The sequence below is a fragment of the Arvicanthis niloticus genome, chromosome 24, assembly GCF_011762505.2.
Source record: "Arvicanthis niloticus isolate mArvNil1 chromosome 24, mArvNil1.pat.X, whole genome shotgun sequence".
NCBI classification, from domain to species: Eukaryota; Metazoa; Chordata; class Mammalia; order Rodentia; family Muridae; genus Arvicanthis; species Arvicanthis niloticus.
In genome coordinates this window covers 25,448,464-25,467,380 of record NC_133432.1, presented here as the reverse complement: position 1 = coordinate 25,467,380, position 18,917 = coordinate 25,448,464, and the positions used below count along the sequence as shown (strand labels likewise).

Below are 18,917 nucleotides of genomic sequence, written 5' to 3'. Positions count from 1 at the left end.
TAAGTGGGCTCCCTGTTTTGTCCTGTTCAACAACTGGGCTCAAGCAATCACTCGGCTTCAGTCTTCCGAGGAACTACAACTACAGACACATGCCGCTGTGCCTCAGGCTCAGTCAACCGTGCACTCATCCCACAGGGTCTCATTATGGAGCCCAGGGTGGCCTCAAATTCAACCTCCTGCCCCAGGCTCCTAGACGCTGACATTACTTGAGCAGTCCCTGACTTAAAGTGAGATACTGTCCATTTTCTCCGTATTAGATTTGCAGCGAAGCGACAGTCAGGAATTTATCTGTCCTTTTGCAGCCAAATCCCCAGCACACCTAAGTTTCCTTTGCACAATACAAGACATTTCAGAATTAATTTAAAAAGCAGAGAAAGAGGACAAATAACTGTTTCTTTGGTCTCCTACCTCAGTGTTAGGCTTGATACCTCTACAGACATTTCCAAAGTACAAAATCTGAAAGCTATTTCTGTAAAATCTACTACACACAAGTACTAACTCTTCATCTTCCCTCGTTAAGCTAGCAACAGGGCTACTAGGCTCTCTTCTCTAACGCTCTTCTTCACTCAGAAGCTAGGGTGGAAATAAAGAAAACACACAGCTGGGAAAAGGGGACACAAGAAAGTCAGTCGTCAGTTTGGATCCTAAACCACAGAAAGTCCCCACTTAAAATATATCTCAAAGCCAGGGTACACATCTGCAGTCCTGGAACTCAAGAGGCTGAGGCTGGAGGATTGACAGTTCTAGGCCAACCTGAACTATAGCAAGGCACTGCTTCAAACAAATAAAAATGTTTCATCTTTACAAAAGAGGAAGGTCAAAACACATTCAAAAGAAACAGTCCTTAAATCTTTTTCAGCCACAGCAATACCCAACACTGTTTCCTGAGCTACGGTGTGGCCATAGCTCCTCTACAGACACACACTCACTAAGGGAAACAGTACTCCGCAGTGCTTTGTGCTGTGCTGCTCCAGAGTTCAGACTCACTCAATGCATTCTGGTCATAACCATTTCCCATCTGTGGCAGGCTGACACCATACTCAAGGCAATGGTTCTTAACCTTTCTAATGCTCTAACACTTTAATACAGTTCCTCACGTTGTGGTGACCCCCAACCATAATGCCTGATTATCAACTCCTGTGAAAGGTCTTCCAACCCCCGCAAAGGGATTGTGACCACCCCTGGTTGAGAACTGCTGCTTTATGTCAATAGCCTCTGCAGCAGATGTACTTACTTCGAGGATAGTGATCATCATCAGGTAAATTGCTGTGGTCTTTGCGGTGATGTTTAAACCTGTAGTCAATGCTGTTATGGACCCAGCCCTTTTCAATGAATAATCCTGGGACTTCGTTTGAGAAGAGCCAGTATCTACAAAGCACAAGAAGGATTCACCAGTCATACCCATGATAAGTGCAACAGTGGACAAGGAGAAGGCTGGGTTGCTTTCTTGCTGGACAGGCTGCCTAACAAGCACTGGACACAGCTAACACAATCTGACATAGAAGAGTCGTAAGGAAAGACAGGGTAACAAAGATGTCTTGGCATCTGGAACTCATCTAATGTCCATGTCATTTCTGTAATGTCTACTCTGTCTCATTAGGTTCCACACAATGAACGAATTTAAAATACCTAAAAAACAAAAAACTTATTTTAAGTGTGTCATGTTTTGCCTTCACATATATATGCATGACTGATGGTGCACTGAGTTCAGAGAGGGTATCAGAACCCCTGGAACTAGAGTTACAAATGTTTATGAGTCACCATGTGGGTGCTGAGACCCAAACCCAAGAACAGTAAATGCAAGAAACCTAAGTGGTCTTAATCATTGAACCATCTCTCCTAAAATACTGAACCATTTAAAAATAACTATTTGGATTACAGTTCATCTGTCTGTGTTATTTAAATTTCCTATTGTCCTTAAAGACAAGGGGAGACTTTTTTTTTTCTTTTTTAAGGTTTATTATTTATATGAACATAGTACAGCTGTCTTCAGACACACAGTAGAAGTGTGCATCAGATCCCATTATAGATGGTTGTGAACATCATATGGCTCCTGGGAATTGAACTCAGAATGTCTGGCACAGCAGTCAGTGCTCTTAACTGTTGAGCCATCTCTCCAGCCTAGGAGACGTTTTTTCTTAATCCTAGTTATACAAGAGCTCTGATATAAACTACCAACAAGCCTGGGAGACTGTCTTGTCTAATTTTGTAACCCTAGCATCTGATACCAGTACTAGTCAATAACTGAACAGGAACAGTTCATTTCGAGCACCGTAGCCAGCTTCCCAACTAGTAACAACTGCGACCACTCAGAAGACACAGGAATTAAGTTGAGTCACTTACCTGTTATGGTTTCGGTCTGTACCAATAGGTGTCCTGCGCAGGACGAGCTTTGCCTTGGCAATCCCTTCCTGGAAGGCCTTCTCCGCAGCGGCCTTGTGCTTCCGCATTCGTTCCTCTTCAGCTTCCCGTTCCAATCTCACTGGTGAAGATTAAAAAGCAACACAAGTGTCTGTACGAAGGCCATGTCTGCCAGACCCTCCTTCCTTTTCCTCGTAAGGTAGAACACGACCATCTATGACCCTCCCATATCCCTAAGGATCCCTAAAAAAACCAGGATGAATTAAAAAGAAAATACTTCAGTCAAGACAGGGGTGCAGATGGAAGTGAGGGATGGTGTATGCCTTTAATCCTAGCACTAGGGAGGTAGTGACAGGTGGATCTCTGTGAATTCAAGGCCAGCCTGGTCTACAGAGTGAGCTCTAGGATATCCAGGGCCACACACAGGAAGCCTGTGCAGAAAAAAAATAATTAATTCAGCTAAGAAGAACCTGTGACAACTTATCTAGGTATGCATGTATATATGTACAGATGGATGTACATATGTACAGGGTCTCGCTATATAGCTCTGGCTGGCCTTAAACCTGTTATGTAGACCAGGCTGGCCTTCAACTCAGAGGTCTGCCTGCCTCGGTTCCTGAATGCTGCGATTAAAGGTATAGGCCACGTGATTAAAGGTATAGGCCACCACACTGGGCTCTTTAATGTGACTGACAGGGGAAAAAAAAAAATCAAGTAAGGACATGGAAAGCAGTAATAATTGTTACAGAGCTAGCAGTGAGGCTCGGTGGTAGAGTTTGCCTAGCATTCAAGGCTAAACTCCAGACACACATGCACCAACTAACATGTGGCTAGTCAGAAAGCTTTTCTTTCTTCAGACAGGATCTCACTCTATATCCTTGGCTGGCCTGACCTCATGAACTCCTACCTCTGGAGTGTGGAATCAAATGTCGTACCACTGTTCCACTCACACCTCTCAAGACAGGGCTTCTTTGTATAGCTCTGACTGTTCTTGAACCCACTATTTAGACCAGGCTGGCCTAGAACTCACAACAATCTGTCTACCTGACCCCCTTTCCCTCCCTGGTTTGAAAGCACCCACCATCACCACATGACTTATTTTCAATAGTTATTTCTTGGGGGCTGGAGAAATGAGTCAGAGGCTGGAAGCTCCTGCTGATCTTCCAGAGACCTCATTCTGCTCACTTCTCAGCATGCTCACATGCAGCTCGCAACCATTTGTAACTTGGATTCTAAGGGATATGACCCCAGACAGGCATATGGTACACATACATACACAAGGACAAAGCAATTATAAACATAAATAAGTCAAAAATTAATAGTATTACTACACTGATGGGGGAACAATTATGGAGTTGAGACAGTTTCATGCAGCCCAAGCTGGTCTCCAACTTGGTTAATATGTGGAATTTTGCTCAATAAAAACAATCTATCAATCTAGCACTTAAGTTTTTGTCTGTCAAATTCTAATATTATAACCGTACAAACGACTGCTATTTACAATGTCACAATCTTTAAATTATCTTTCCTGGTGATCATACATACAATATAGTGAAAATATTTAAAAAACACATTTGTCAACAGAGTTTTCTTAAAGACAAAAATATGTATCTAAATAAATAAAAAGAAAAAAAGCAAGCAAGCAAGCAAGCAAGCAAGCAAGCAAGTGAGCAAGCGAGCTAGCTGGGTTTGATAATACACGCATTTAACCCCAGCACTTGGGAGGCAGAGCCAGTAAGGTCTTGGAGTTCGAGGCCAGCCAGGAGTATACAGAGATGAGTTCCAGACAATGAGAGACAACCTCAACAGAACTAAACAGCAGGGCAGTGGTGGCACATGCCTTTATTCGTAGCACTCCAGGCAGAGACAGCAGATATTTGAGTTCTGAGTTCAAGGCCAGCCTCCACTACAGTGTGTGTCGTAGGACATCCAGGGCTACAAAGAGAAACTCTGTCTCAAAAAACAAAAAAACTAAACAAAAAAACAAAAACTAAACAACTGAAATGTTGGGGGTAGTGGTATAGTGTTTGTCTCGCACACCCAAAACTCTCAGCTTGAGCCCTGAAACCACAAAAATATAATCAAGTATAAAACCTGTGGCCTTTAATAAAGTAGACTGATTAACTGTGTAATTACAGCAATTACAGAAGAGATAAGCACAAGAGTAATCGTTAAAGGTAGTAAACGTTAAGGACAGATCTGGTGAAAACATGGAAATCAGACCACTCACTCTGTGACAGGGATGTAAACCTACACAGCCGCTTTGTAAATGCTGGGAACTCCTCAAATGGTTAAGTATGGCTACAGGAGTCAGTAAGTCCTTTCCTAGGCGTATACTCCAAAGGCACTATGTCTAGACAAATCCTTTACAGAGATGCTTACAGAGGCATATTAATAACAGCCAAATGATGCAGGCAACCTAACTGTCCACTGACTGGTGAACAGTGAACAAATAACATATGTGAATCTTGAAACCATTCAAATGAAAGAAATACAACATTAAAGTAGATTACATGATTTTTATTACTTTTAATTATGTGTATGCATGTGTCTATGTGAAGGTATGTACATGAGAATGCAGTTGTCCAAGGAGGCCAGAAGACGGTGTTAGATCCTCTAAAGCTGGAATTACAGGCAGTTTATAAGTTACTCGATATGCCGGGAACAGAAGTCCTATCTTCTCAAAGAGCAGTATGCATGCTCTCTTAATCATTGAACCTCCTCTCTAGGCCGCTATGATTCTATTTAATATATAATATATACATTTATTTATCCTGTGTGTGAAAGGTCAGAGGATAACTTGTGAAGTCAGTTCCCACTTTCTGCTCAGTGGGTCCCGGGAGCAATCTCAAGTTGCTAGGTGTGGCAGCAACTAAAACTGAGTTCTTTCTCTGGCCCAATGGAAATCTATTTAAATGAAATGCACAGAGCATTTAAATCTATTTAATCTATTTAAATGAAATTCAATCTAATTAAATCTATTTAAATGAAATTCACAGAGAGATCAGTAGTTGTCAGAGGCTATGAACAAAGAGTGACTTTCAAGGTTTCTTCTGGGATGTGGGAACAGTTTGCAACTAAATAAGATTGTCTTTTATGTCTTAGTTTCTTCCAACATAGTGTTTTACACGCACAGATGAACCTCTCAGAAAAATGCTCTGGTGCACATATTCAATTCCAGGGCAGAGGACTTTCCTTAAAGTCAAGGCCAACCTGGGCTAGAGTGTGGGACTGTCTCAAAACAAACAAAAACAGTAACAAAAAGAGACATAGTCTATGTGCATGCAGCCAGCCAATAAAATAATAACTAATAAAATAATAATATCTAATACATGGTTATTATGCCATGGCTTACTACTATCTTCAGGTCCCTCAATTATTTACTCATTTAATAAGTATGTATGGGTGTTTTGCCTGCATATGTCTATGTGCCACTTGCATGAGTGTAAAGGCAAAAAGGGGATGCTGGATCATTTGGAATTAGTTGTGAACCTCCCCTGCAAGATCATCTCCTCAGCACCTAAACACACACACACACACACACACAGTATGCAAGCATACAAAGCTGTTAAGCTAAGCATGGCAGGCAGCTTTTGCCTGTAATCCTAACATTCTGTAGGTTGAGGTAGGAGGATGAGTATAAGGCCAGGCTTAGCTACAAAGTAAGTTTCAAGAAAGGCTGAACTAATTAAGACTGTATCTTAAAACTATGAGAAAACAAAAAATATCTTAGTGAGTGCTAGTTTATGACAGATGTCCTACCATTATTCTAGTACTTTCTGTTCTTCTACCCATTAAAGGGCTTTCCTGAACCTCTCAGGACAAATTTTACCTTTTGTTTCTCTCTCCTGGATTTCCCGCTTCCTCTTAGCTTGCATGCTAAGCAGTCTTCTGCTCTTGACAGCACTAATCATGTCATCTGCTTCCACTTCCACATGCTGCTCAATCTTCACCATTTCCTTTTTCCTGTCCACTTTGCCTAGCATGTTCTCCTCTTTGCCATTTTCTTTATTTCTGGCTTCCATCTCCTTCCGCTTCTGCTTCTCTGCTCTCTTCTTATCATTTTCCTCCTTCAGCACAGCAAGCCGCTCCTTCCACAGCTCTGCCGACATCTGCTGTCTCGTCTCCATGTGGTCTTGCACAGAGTATGTCATGAGGATCCGGTGGCACAGAGCTGTCAATATCCGTAGCTTCTCCTCTGAGGTCAGCTCAAAGAATTCAGATGTCTCCAGCTTCTCTAGGAACTCGTCTTGTACCTCGTTGTCCTCAAATGGTGTGGAATCTTTATTGTCATCTGTTTCTGAGCCCTCGCTGTCCTCCTGGACATCACACCTGCGCAAGCAGAGCCGGACCAGCTCTGAGACAGAATGCAGGGTGAGGGGGATTTCTGACAGCTTCATTCCCAGTTCTCCATAGTCTTCTGCAATTTCATCCTGAAGTAAGGTCTGTAGCAGGATGACCAGCACTCTGTTCAAGTACAAGAAACCACCTTTATCTGCACTCAAGGCTTCCATTAGGGACACAGCAGTGATAGGGTACTGAGCATCAGGCAAGAGCAACCCAGAGTAACAGCTCAAGAACTCCACCACCAGGGCCACATCTCCAAAGAGTGTGTTGGGCAGCCCTTCAGGGGTATCTACTAGCCTGAATGCTGGGAGGTTTCTGCCACCTAACTCCTGGTCCTCAAATCGCTTCTGCTTTTCTAACCTCTCCAGCATTTCTTTCTCTCTCCGTTCTTTGGCTTTTTCCCGCAGCCTCTCCTTTAGCTCCTGTCGTTTCTTTTTCAAATATTCTTTTCGTTGCTCTTCAGACATAGAGGCCCACCTCTTCTTATGTTCCAGGAGCTCATAGCGTTTCTGGACAAGAGCCCGGAGCTCTTCTGGAAGACGGGCTCTATCTTCATTGGAGAGGAGACGTGCCGTTTTGGAGATAACACAGGACAGAGCACTCTTCTTGTCCTCTTTGTCTTTATTTTCTTTGTAATAGGCAATCAGATGCAGAGCTGCAGGAGGCAGGTGCTTATGAGGTTTACCAGAAGACCTTGGCACACCCCCAGAACTCCGAGGGGTGCGAGTCATCTTCTGAGTCCCTTTAGCCATATCCAACAAAGTCATCTGCTTCATTTTGGTCTTAGGAGTCTTCACACACTTGCTGGGTGATTTGGAGTTGCCTGTAGACTTCTGTCCATTCAGGATGCCTTTGCCTCTGCCCTTGGTCTTCAGGGGTTTGTCGCTGTGCTTCCCTGGCTTCTTGGTGGATGGGCCTTTCTTAGGAATGTGGAAGCTGTGTAGCTTATTAGGGGACATAATTTTCATCACCTCTTCCAAATGCTCTTCTGGAGACTTGGAATTCTTTGAGTTCTTCACTTTGAGTGGTGGGCCATTTAACGACTTCTCCAAGTGCACATGACACCACAGCTTAGGGTTTAGTGGGGAACTCAGAGAAGAACTGTCTCGCTTAGGTTTCTTTGAGGGCTTCCTGTCTGGAGATCCAGCATTCCTCCTCTTGGTTGAGGGATTGAGAGTCATATACTAAAATTTAAGAACAGGAGCAAAATTACTTTTAAAAACTCTGTGTAGCAAGCACTACCTAAGCACGGTAAAGCCACACATCCAAGGTAACAACATAGTAAGACCTGTCTGAAAGCAAAGCTATAGCTGGCCGATGTGGTGGAGGCAGTATCAGCGATCCCCAAACTTAGGAGGTGGAAGCAAGAGAATCAGAAACTTCAAGTCTGTCTTTGTTACATAGCAAGTTTTGGGATATCCTGGCTCACTGTAGACTGTCTCAGAGTCCCCCATTCCCCAAAATGTGCACTGTGGAGCTGCACTGCTCAGTGACAGGCTTCTTCTCTCTAGTGTCAAGAGCTGGGTTCTACCTCTAGCACTGCAACAAAAGTCTACACCCTCTGAATGTCAGATGCTCTTGACACACAGCTAGCTTTATGTTTCCTTTGCTTTAGTGGTTTTCAAATATTTTAATAAACTCTATGAACACTTACTCCAGTAACAGCATACAAAAATTATGCATAGTTTTCCTAAGTCTATCCATGGGCCCCAGATTAGGAAATAACTGATGTAAAATCAGAAGCATCTCAAGACTTCAAGAAGCATTACTCTCAACCTGAGGTGCAGCTCAACTGTAGAACACCTTCCTAGAACCCCTCAGTGAGGGCTGACTCAATGTACAACACTTACCTAACATGAAAACCCTGTATTCTGTCCCTGAAAACGGGGGTGGGAGTGGAGGAATAGGGAGGGGTGCGTACATCCAGAGGGAGTAATCCTGTTCTTGAAATAGGAGTTAAAATTTTTCAACCTTTCTTCTCAAAACAAAAACAAAACCCCAAAACAAACAAACTTTGGCTTCTCCAAAAAAAAATATTTTTTTTCAACCTTTTAATCTTTAATTTTATGTCAGCTTCAATAATTTATGCTTTAAGTAGAATATACTATGTAAATACTTAAGTCTCAACCCAGGGGCATACATTTCTGTGAAAACACACTATATAGAGTGGTAATAATACTGTTCAGATAAAGAACCCTCCTGGCCTTGGCTCTTGGTTTCTCAAACTCTTCTTTGTTCTCTCCCACAAGGAAAATAAACCTCATTTCTATGAATATATTAACTACAAGCACTATGAATTCTCACTTATTTTATACAGTTCTTTAAAATTCTTTTAACACATTCCACTGTTTATCATGCGTGGGTTGAGTATATGTGTACTAGGTGGTGCTACGCACACACCAAGGTAGGCATGAGGTCAGAGGAAAACACAAAGGGCTTGGCGCTCCCTTCGCACCATGTGGGTCACAGGGATTGGATTCAGGTGCTCAGACTTACATATAAGTACCTTTCCTTATTGAGCTGACTGCCAGTCCTGACTGTGTACAGTGTCTGCATGCACACCCCTCCCCTTCATTCTCTCAGCCACTCTAGTCTACAACCCTCCAATCTCACAAGACTTTTGTTTTCTTAGATAGGATTTCCCTTGTAGCCCTGCTGTCTTGGGCTTACCTCTGTAGACCAGGCTTGCCTTGAACTCACAGAGATCCTCTGACTGTGCGTATGCCACCACTACCCAGAGTATCCAGCAAAACTTAAATCCATTAATTTTTTCACATTTTCAAGATCCTAACCTTTTTTTTTTTTTCCCCTTAAAAAGAGGTAGGATGTCAGAGCCAGGCATAGTGGCTCACACCTATGATCCCAGCACTCAAGATACAGAGGCATGAGGATTTCCAAGTTTCAGGATATCCAGTGAGCTCTGTCTGAAATACGATGACAAATCCCCTCCAAATAAACAAAAAGATAGAGTCTCACTATAATGCCCAAGATAGTCTCAAGACTCTGGATAAGCCATGCTCTTAAGCCTGAGGAGTAAATGGGAGTAGGTGGGCATGAACCACCATGACTGGCTTCCACCCTTCCTCACTTAAATTTATTCCATCTCAAATGAACAATTTCCTTCCTATTCTGTAGTTACTTGAATAATCACAGTCTGTCCTGCCCCAGGCTGTACATGTTCATCATAAACATTGTTAGAACAGAAACTACAACACATCCATCGCTGGCATGCCAAGAGACCCTAGCTAGCCCACTCACAGGACGTTCTCTTAGAGTCCATCTCCTTCCCACTACTCCACTCACATCTTCTGGCTCCTAAGCTTACACACCTCATTTCCCTCACACAGAATTAGTTAAGAGGCAGCTTGGCATGCTTGATCACCCCTGTAATTCAAGAACTCCAGAGGCTAAGGTAGAAAGACTATCAGGTCAGAAGGAGTCATGTATGAGTCTGAGATCAGCCTGGACTACATAATGTGAGACACTGTATCAAAAATAAAGCAAAAAGGCACATGGGAAATTCCAACACTTGGAAAACTGTGAGAATTTCCTCATGGTCAACAAATGAGGCTACAGTATCAGACCCAGTTTCAAAAGCAAACGAAAAAGACTTCAGAGGTTAGAACCTAGTTCACTGGTCACAACAGGAGTTTCTGTTTAAAATATGTATTAAAAATTTTAACTGATTTTAATATTTTTAAAAGACTTATTTTATGTATTCCATGTATATGAATACACTACACTGTTGCTGTCTTCAGACACATCAGAAGAGGGAATAGGATCCCATTACAGATGGTTGTGAGCCACCATGTGGTTGCTGGGAATTGAACTCAGGACCTCTGGAAGAGCAGTCAGTGTTCTTAACCACTGAGCCATCTCTCCAGCCCTGATTTTAATACTTTAAAGACTGTAACTATAAGTCAGGTTTGGCATGAAAAAGCCTATAATGCCAGCACTTGGAAGACAGGAGAGTAAGGACAAGTTCAGCCTGGGCTACGTGAAACCATGTCTTAACACACACACACACACACACACACACACACACACACACACAAAAAAAAAAAAGTCAAAACAGTAAAGTTGACAGTTAAAATACAAACGAAATAAAATAGTCAAACTCATTTCAGCTAACAGGAAAAAGACTACTAGGTTTCTACTACAGGAAGCAGCTATGCATGAAGAGTCATTTAGAACAGACAGGGCTAACTGGCATGGTGCGCACGCACGCCTGTTATCCTGTTATCCTAGCACTCAGGAGGGAAAGGAGGAGGATCAGTTCAAACATCAAGGACAGAATCAAAGAAACAAACCCACAGAACAACAACAACAAAAAAAACGAAAGCAAAAAAGTCTGATTGAGAAAACAGATCATGATTAAAGTCTCCTTTTAACTAAATGAGCAAATCCCAACTTTAAAGCCCAAGCTGACTTTTCAGAATTACAGGCAATATTGGCACATGCCCCTCACCCAGCCCCTCAGGAGAAGAATTGCAGGGTTAGTCTCTTAGCTGCCTGCTTACTAGTGCCTGATTAAAACTGACTAAACTTCTCAGGACAGAGGCCCACCATCTTCTAGAACAGGAGCTCTAGCCACGACTCACAGAATACTTTCCCACAGTATAATTTCCTACTTGGGAGTTTCCCAGGACTACATATCAAAATGTTCATGAGAAATAATAAAAAAGGATGACTTATTTAAGGCTCCCCTCATAGACAATACTACGAGTGCTTCAAAGAGCGGCGTGCTTCTGAGACTGTCCTGCAATGCCAGCAGCAAGCGAACACCAGAGTGTGCGCTCAAGCTGCCCAAACAAGTGCACAACAGGACAGACACACCAACACTCCTGCTGCTGTGCAGGTAGATGCTTAAAGCCCAAAGAAAGAGAGGCTAATCAAGACACAGTTTTGTTCTAACTCTTTCAACAGATACCTTTAATAGGTAGCATTAGAACTGGGATGTCCAACTTAATGATTCTCTTTCTATTTAAAACAATTGAACGTTACAACAAGGTGCTTTTACTTCTACTTGGAAGCACAGCATTAAGAAATAAAATGGGGGGTGCTAGAGAGATGGCTCAGCAGTTAAGAGCACTGGCTGCTCTTCCAGAGGTCCTGAGTTCAATTCCCAGCAACCACATGGTGGCTCACAACCATCTGTAATGAAATCTGATGCCCTCTTCTGGTGTGTGTCTGAAGACAGCTACCGTGTACTCACATACATAAAATAAATAAATCTCTTAAAAGAAAAAAAAAAGAATATGGACCATTAAATGACAAGAGTTCCAGACTCTATTCTCATCAAGTCATATCACATTAAAAAAATTTTTTTCTGAAAAATGAAAGAAATAACTCACCCAACCCCCTCCCAACAGGCCGGCTCCCGGCGTGAGCAGTCCTTCAGTAGCTGGATCATCTCAGCATGGAGCATGCTGGGTAGTCACAGCCAAATGGGAGCCGGCATGGCTGGACTCAGGGGGATCTGAAAAAGTATAAAACCACTTATGTGCTGAGGGTCTCCTCTATTTCCCACTCAGCACCATTCTACAAGATTAATATATAGAGGGGAAAAAATGAAAAAAAAATTTTGGTAAAAGTCCTTTCTCAGTGCTAATTTTTTATGACAGCAACATGAAAGGCCAAAAGAAAAAGTGAATATTATTCTATTTGTTCCCATCACAAAGAACCAATCTGCAGCAATTCAATCTGAAGCTGAATTTAATAATAAAAATAGCCTATCTAAACAGTTAGACCAATTACAGAACTTTGTCAATGCAGGTGAACTGAGTGGCCACAAGTGTCAAATTTGAGGGAGTGGAGCCACAGCCAGTTGTGAGCTTCCTAATGACAGGAGCTGAATCTAGGCCCTCTAGACAAGAAGTGCTCTTAATCACTTAGCCATCTCTCCAGCCTCAGCCTCACATATCTGATTTTTATTCCAGTGGGTTGGTTTTGTTGTTGTTTTATATTTTTCCTTTGAAAAAGTGTAATCTTGGCTGTCCTGGCACTTGTGTTTATGGACACTAGACTGGTACTGAACCCAAGAGATCCACTTGCCTCCTGAGTGCTGGGATTGAAGTCATGTGCTTTCGCGCTCACACTCTCCCACTCTCTCTCTCCTCTCTCCTCTCTGCCTGCCTCCCTCCCTCCCTCTCCCTCCCTCCCTCTCCCTCCCTCCCTCTCCCTCTTTCTCTCTTGTGTGTGCGCGCGCACGCGCGCACACACACACACACACCCACACCCCACTCCAATCTCTTTCTTACTGCATATGGAATGGAATCCAGGGCCTCTCACCATAGACAAGTATTCTATTACCAAATCCAATGCTTTTCTATTCTTCTAATTCACTGGTGACAACACAGTAGGAGGTTGAGGGCAATTTATATAGAGTTTATCGCAACCTCTATATGTTTTCAGCCAATAAGTTAGCTTGGAAGGTATTTTTCGGTTTTGTTTTGTATTGGTACTGAGTCCAGAACCTCACACAGAGAGGGAAAGAGGAATGGAGACAGAGAGGGAAGATGAGAGAGAAAACAAAGAAATCCTAAGCCAAACTCTCAGTTTATTACCCACTGTTATTTGGTTTTAATTAGATTATACCTCAGATTCCCCACTTATACAATAAGACTGATACACCATAAATTACATAAAAATAAAGATCAAAATGGACAACTCAAGATGAGGGGAAAATGTAGTCTTAAGAAGGAAACGCTTGGTTTCTATTAACATGTCCTATAAGTTGCATATATTCCAGGTTTGCCTTATATACAAAATCAGTTTTCATTCCACCACCATACCCCAAGACAGGGTCTCTCTACCTAGCCCTTGTTGTCCTGAAACTCTGTGCAAACCAGGCTAGCCTTGAACCGAGAGATCTGCCTGTCTCTGTGTCCCACGTGCTAGGATAAATGGCACATACCACTATGCCTAAGTTAGTTCTGACATTGGAGGTAGTATTTTGTCACACAAAATACTGACTAGAGTAATCCAGAAAGAGGGATGTCAATTGAGAAAATGCTTCTATCAGATTGCTCACAGGTGAATAATGTGAGAAGGTGTGAGAACTGATGTGAGAAGGTGCAGCTCATTCTGGGTGGTGCTACCCCAAGGCTGTACAAGAAAGCAGGCCAAGCTCGTACAGGGACAAGCCAATCTGCATCATCCATCCACCACAGTCTCTGTTTCAGTTCCTGAATGAATCATCTGCAGTTAAAGGTTCAAAATCTGCTATGAGTTAGTAGAGAAAAGGAATGTATCTATTAAGGCTTTATTTATCTAGGTGTCCAACATTAATAGTGATCTTACCTTATATGGGTCAAGTAAAAAGTCACTGAACTTGCTAGGCAGAGAATATTTCTTCACCAATTCATCTTCTACCACCCAAGGTGCGTTCTCACCAGTACCAGCACGTAAGGCATTATGCCGAATAAAGTATCGAAGTATCTCCTTATTTGGTGGTCTCTCTGTTCGAATCAAGCTGTCTGCTGGCACATTGCTGATGATCTAGATGAAAAAAATATCAAAGAAATCAGCACTGGGATGGGAAGCAGTTAAGCAATGAGAAAGAACAAAACACACATCCATAACGGAAAGAATCACAATTCCGTCTAGGGGAGGGAGTATTATACATTAGAAGATAAGGCAAAATTTTGAGACAGAATTTCAAAATAAACAATCCCTAGATTATTTGTCAATAAATATTAATGAAAGTAAGTATACCATTCAACTTCACACCAGCAACTTTTCTAGTTATGACTTTATCTTAGGAAGTATTACCTAAAGATCCATCCTTCACGGATCCATGCTTGGTGACAGACACCTACAATCTCAGCACAGAGGATGAAGTAGAAAGAGAGTGAGCTTGTGGCTAGCCTGGATAACATATAGCCAGAGCCTGTCTCCAAAATACCAAAGGAAACTGGCACGTATCTTTAATCCCAGCACTCAGGACACAGAGGCAGGATGATTGTTACAAATTTGAGACCAGGCTGGATTACATGGCCTGGATAGACAGCAAGACCCTATCTCAGAAGGAAAAGACATCAGAACTGGCTGGTGGGTCTTCCCATAGAAGACCTTTTCCAAGGTCAAACTTCGGAGCTAAGCTGCTTCTTTTATGAAAGGGCCGTCTATGAAAACAAATATATAATTGTTCTCCGCATGCAAGTCCTCCTTGCACTAAAACTTAAAGTTCTATTCAGGTATGTATAGAAACACCCAAAGTAATATACCAATACGTTTAAAATCTAGATTTAATCAAGGAAACATACATTTACTTACAAGTTTAAAACTTTTGTTTTCTGCCACAAGGTCTCATGTAGCCCAGGTTGCCCTCAAACTCACTGTGTGACATGACCTTAACTCCTGATCCTCCTGCTTCCATATCCCAATTATCAGGAGCTAGGAAATAAACTCTTGCCAGCTGCTTTTAAATACACCCTGACTCTGAACATATTGAAAGACATATAAAACTAGGACTGGAAATAGTTTAGTGATTGAACTTGTCTAAGATACAAAAGAGCCTTAGACCCACAGGAAGAATTAAAAATGTAAAAGCCACATTTCAGAAAAAGGGCTGGGGAAGTAACTGAGTGTAGAATATTTGCCTAGCCTAGCCTAGCCTAGCAATGCCCCGAGTTCAATCCAGCAAGGGAGATTTTTAAAAGATAAAAAAGCAGTAGTAAGCTGTGTGAAGGTTACTGAATAGCTTGAAATCTAGTAAGATTCATTTATAAAAGCAGTATCAGAGTTGATTCATCATGTAACTTAAATTTCCATGATGAAGACATTCCTTTACATTTATTTTTCCTCAACACATTTTCCCCAAGAAAACCAGCCCCTACAAGAGTTTCTTAAACTCTATTAGTATAAGAGACTTGACCAACCTTATCTTCATTTTGTAGCTTCACGTCATACTTGTGAGGCAGAAATTTTGGAGGAGCCCATTTCCTTTCTCCTTTTTTTAACGAAGTAGGAAGTTTTCGTGGAGACCTACGCGCTCTGTCATCTAGTCAAATCAACAGGAAATTAGCAAATAATAATAAATTATTTTAATTCAACTTATTTACTCACAACTACTAACTTCATTCAGTCCCTCACTTATACCAGGCACTGGTTGATGAGGTGTAAATACCTGTAACTTCCAGGAGCTAGTCTATTCAGGAAGTCAAGTAAGTAAATACCCACAATCCCAAAATACAGGCTGACAAACAACAATACTCTGAAAGTATAGAAAAGGAATATTTCAGAAGGTGAGCATGAAACACCTAAAAGAATATGACTTATGAGCTAGAAAAATGGCTTAGACTCAGGTTAGATTCCCAACATCCACATGGTGGTTTACAACTGTCTATAACTCCAGTCCAGAAGACCTAATGCCTTTTTATGACCCCTGTGGCACCAGGCATTCGTATGATATACACAAACATGTAGTCAAAACACCTGTACACATAAAATAAAGACATGGATAAAAGAAAATGAAGTATAGGCCTGGAAAGATGGCTCAGCGGTTAAGAGCACTGACTGCTCTTCCAGAAGTCCTAAGTTCAATTCCCAGCAACCACATGGTGGCTCACAACCATCTGTAATGAGATCCAATGACCTCTTCTGGTGTGTCTGAAAAGAGCAACAGTGTACTCACATACATACAATAAATAAATCTTTTTTTTTTTTTTTTTTTTTTTGGTTTTTTCCAGACAGGGTTTCTCTGTGTAGTCCTGGCTGTCCTGGACTCACTCTGTAGACCAGGCTGGCCTCAAACTCAGAAATCTGCCTGCCTCTGCCTCCCAAGTGCTGGGATTAAAGGCGTGTGCCACCACTGCCCGGCTAAATAAATCTTTTTAAAAAATAAAGAAAAAAGAAAGTGAAGTATAACACAATAACCACCAGTGTTAAATCTAACAAAAACATTAAAACAATCGGAGCTGGAGAGATGGCTTGGAGGTTAAGAGCACTTGATGCTCTTTCAGAGGACCAACCTGGGTTTGGTTCCTAGTACTCACATGATGACTCAAGCATCTGTGACTCCGGTTCCAGGAGAATCTAATGCCCTCTTATGGCACCGCATGCATGTGGTTCACAGACATACATGCAAAATATCCATACACAGAAAAAGTAAATTTATGATTAACAACAACAACAAAAATATCTGGATTTTTTCAAAATACCTGGGTTTGGTTCCCAGCACACAGCAGCTCACAACCATCTATAACTCTAATTGCAGATAATCTGGCACCTTCTGGCCTTAGAGGGCAGCAGGCATGCAAGTGGTGCACAGACACATATGCGGGCAAAATACTGACACACACGAAATCTCTAAAAATTCAAAAAGTAAAAAAAAAAAAAAAAAAAAAGTCTTAAAAAAATATATATCTGTACCTGGAAAGTCTGCAACCTGATTAGAAACTGTATGTCATTAAAAGGCAGAAATGAATGCAGGCATGGAAGCATACATACATTTGATATACCTGCAGCCCCAGAACTCAACAAAGGCCTGCCTGGGTCACAGAGTAAATTACAGTCCTAGGCTCTCTTAACAGCCTGCAAAGAAAAACTGCCAGTATAGCCACACAAGCCTATAACAATATCCAGTATTTCCTAGGTAGATGCAGAAAAATCAGGAGTGGAACATCTCCCTCAGATACATAGTGACCTTGAGGTGAGCCTTCTTGAATCACTGTCCCCAAGCAAGAAAGAAAAAAAGTCAGACAAGTTAACTCATTGTTAATACAAAGGAACCAACCACTGGTCAGTACAGAAGGTAATATTGTCAAGACCCTTGGGAGAAACAGGATAGAAGAGATCCATCACTGGGTGTGGTGGCACACCTAGCTGTAATCCCGACTGCTGGGACGTACAAATAGGAGGACCAGTGTTAAACAAAACAAAGAATAAAATAGCAAGCCAAAATAAGAATACAAAGCTAACATGTTCCTGCCCGATATATTGTTAACTCTTTCCCCCACCAAGAAAATACTATGGAAACTAGAATTTTATCACATTTCTACATTTTAACTGTTTAGAAAAATATTCAGTGTGCTGTAACATTAATTCAAACTGTCTGTCTATCCCCCTTTCTACACATTAGAAATAACACTAGATCCCAGTAATTAAAATCTAACTAAGGCAAACACACTAAAAAGGAAGTTAGAGCCTAAACTCTGACCCGTGGGTACCAATGTTTTGGGAATGACTTCAAATAGTCTCAAGTATCACTCGTATCCCAATGAGCGATTCTCCAGTCAAAAGGAAAAGAGTAAGAAGATACCCTCCTCAGCTCCGAGTGAAAACAATTTTCAATTTCAGGTAATCAAGAATTTCCTCATTTTAGGGGTTGGTGAGATAGTTCAGCAGTTAAGAGCTCTTGCTGTTCTCCTCCAGAACACAAATTCGGTTCCCAGCACCCACGCTGGATGACTCACAATTATCTGTAACTCTGGATGCAGAGGATCTGATCCCCTTTCTTAGACACGATGTACCTACACACACAGGGTATATACTCACACACAAAAATAGAATAAACTTACAAATAAATAAAAATTCAGTTTCAAAGAGAGAACCTGGAAATGGTATGGATATGCAGTCCCAACAAAGCAGAAAACACAGCTGAAAAAACAAATCTGAAAGGCCAGCTACAACTAGTCTCAGAAGTTTCCTTCAGACTACCACTATAAGGACTTCGAAAAGAATCAGCATGGATCCAAAATATCTGAATGCAACAGGAAGGATGACAGACAAAGTGGCAATTAAAAGAGTGAGGTGAAATTATTCAATCAACCAACAGTTACAAAGTATACATACCAAATACTGTGTGCTCATTTTGAGACAAAAGAATTCTAAAACAGCTAATTTCCTTATTTAAAGAGTCTTAAGTTTAAATAATAAAGGCTTAGGATGTGGTAACACTCTGTACTGGCTGGTTCTGCAGGACGACTGAGCTAGAATCAACACAGAGAAAAGAGCCCAGTTAAGGAAATGCCTCCATGAGATCCAGCTGTAAGGCATTTTCCCAATTAGTGATCAGTGGAGGAGGGCCAGCCTACGGTGAGTGGGGCCATTCCTGTACTAGCAGTCCTGCAGTCCATAAGAAAGCAGAGCAAACCAGAACAAACCAGTAAGCAGTACTCTCCCATGACCTTTGCATCAGATCTTGCCTCCAGGTTCCAGCCCTGCTTGAGTTCCTGTCCTGACTTCCTCCAAGGATGGACTATGAT

At 41.7% G+C, this 18,917-nt stretch overlaps 1 protein-coding gene across 2 annotated transcripts in view; it reads right to left on the bottom strand.

Annotated features, from left to right (window-relative positions):
• Window positions 1-18,917, bottom strand: part of Baz1b (bromodomain adjacent to zinc finger domain 1B) — a 59,956-nt gene that overhangs the window by 22,284 nt on the left and 18,755 nt on the right. For both annotated transcript variants that reach the window (XM_076923161.1, XM_076923163.1), the window contains exons 5-9: window positions 15,591-15,712; window positions 14,011-14,208; window positions 6,194-7,892; window positions 2,344-2,482; window positions 1,235-1,368 (exon numbers count right to left, since the gene is read on the bottom strand). In XM_076923161.1, the coding sequence (XP_076779276.1) occupies window positions 1,235-1,368; window positions 2,344-2,482; window positions 6,194-7,892; window positions 14,011-14,208; window positions 15,591-15,712 (2,292 nt within the window). The remainder of the gene's footprint in view (window positions 1-1,234; window positions 1,369-2,343; window positions 2,483-6,193; window positions 7,893-14,010; window positions 14,209-15,590; window positions 15,713-18,917) is intronic.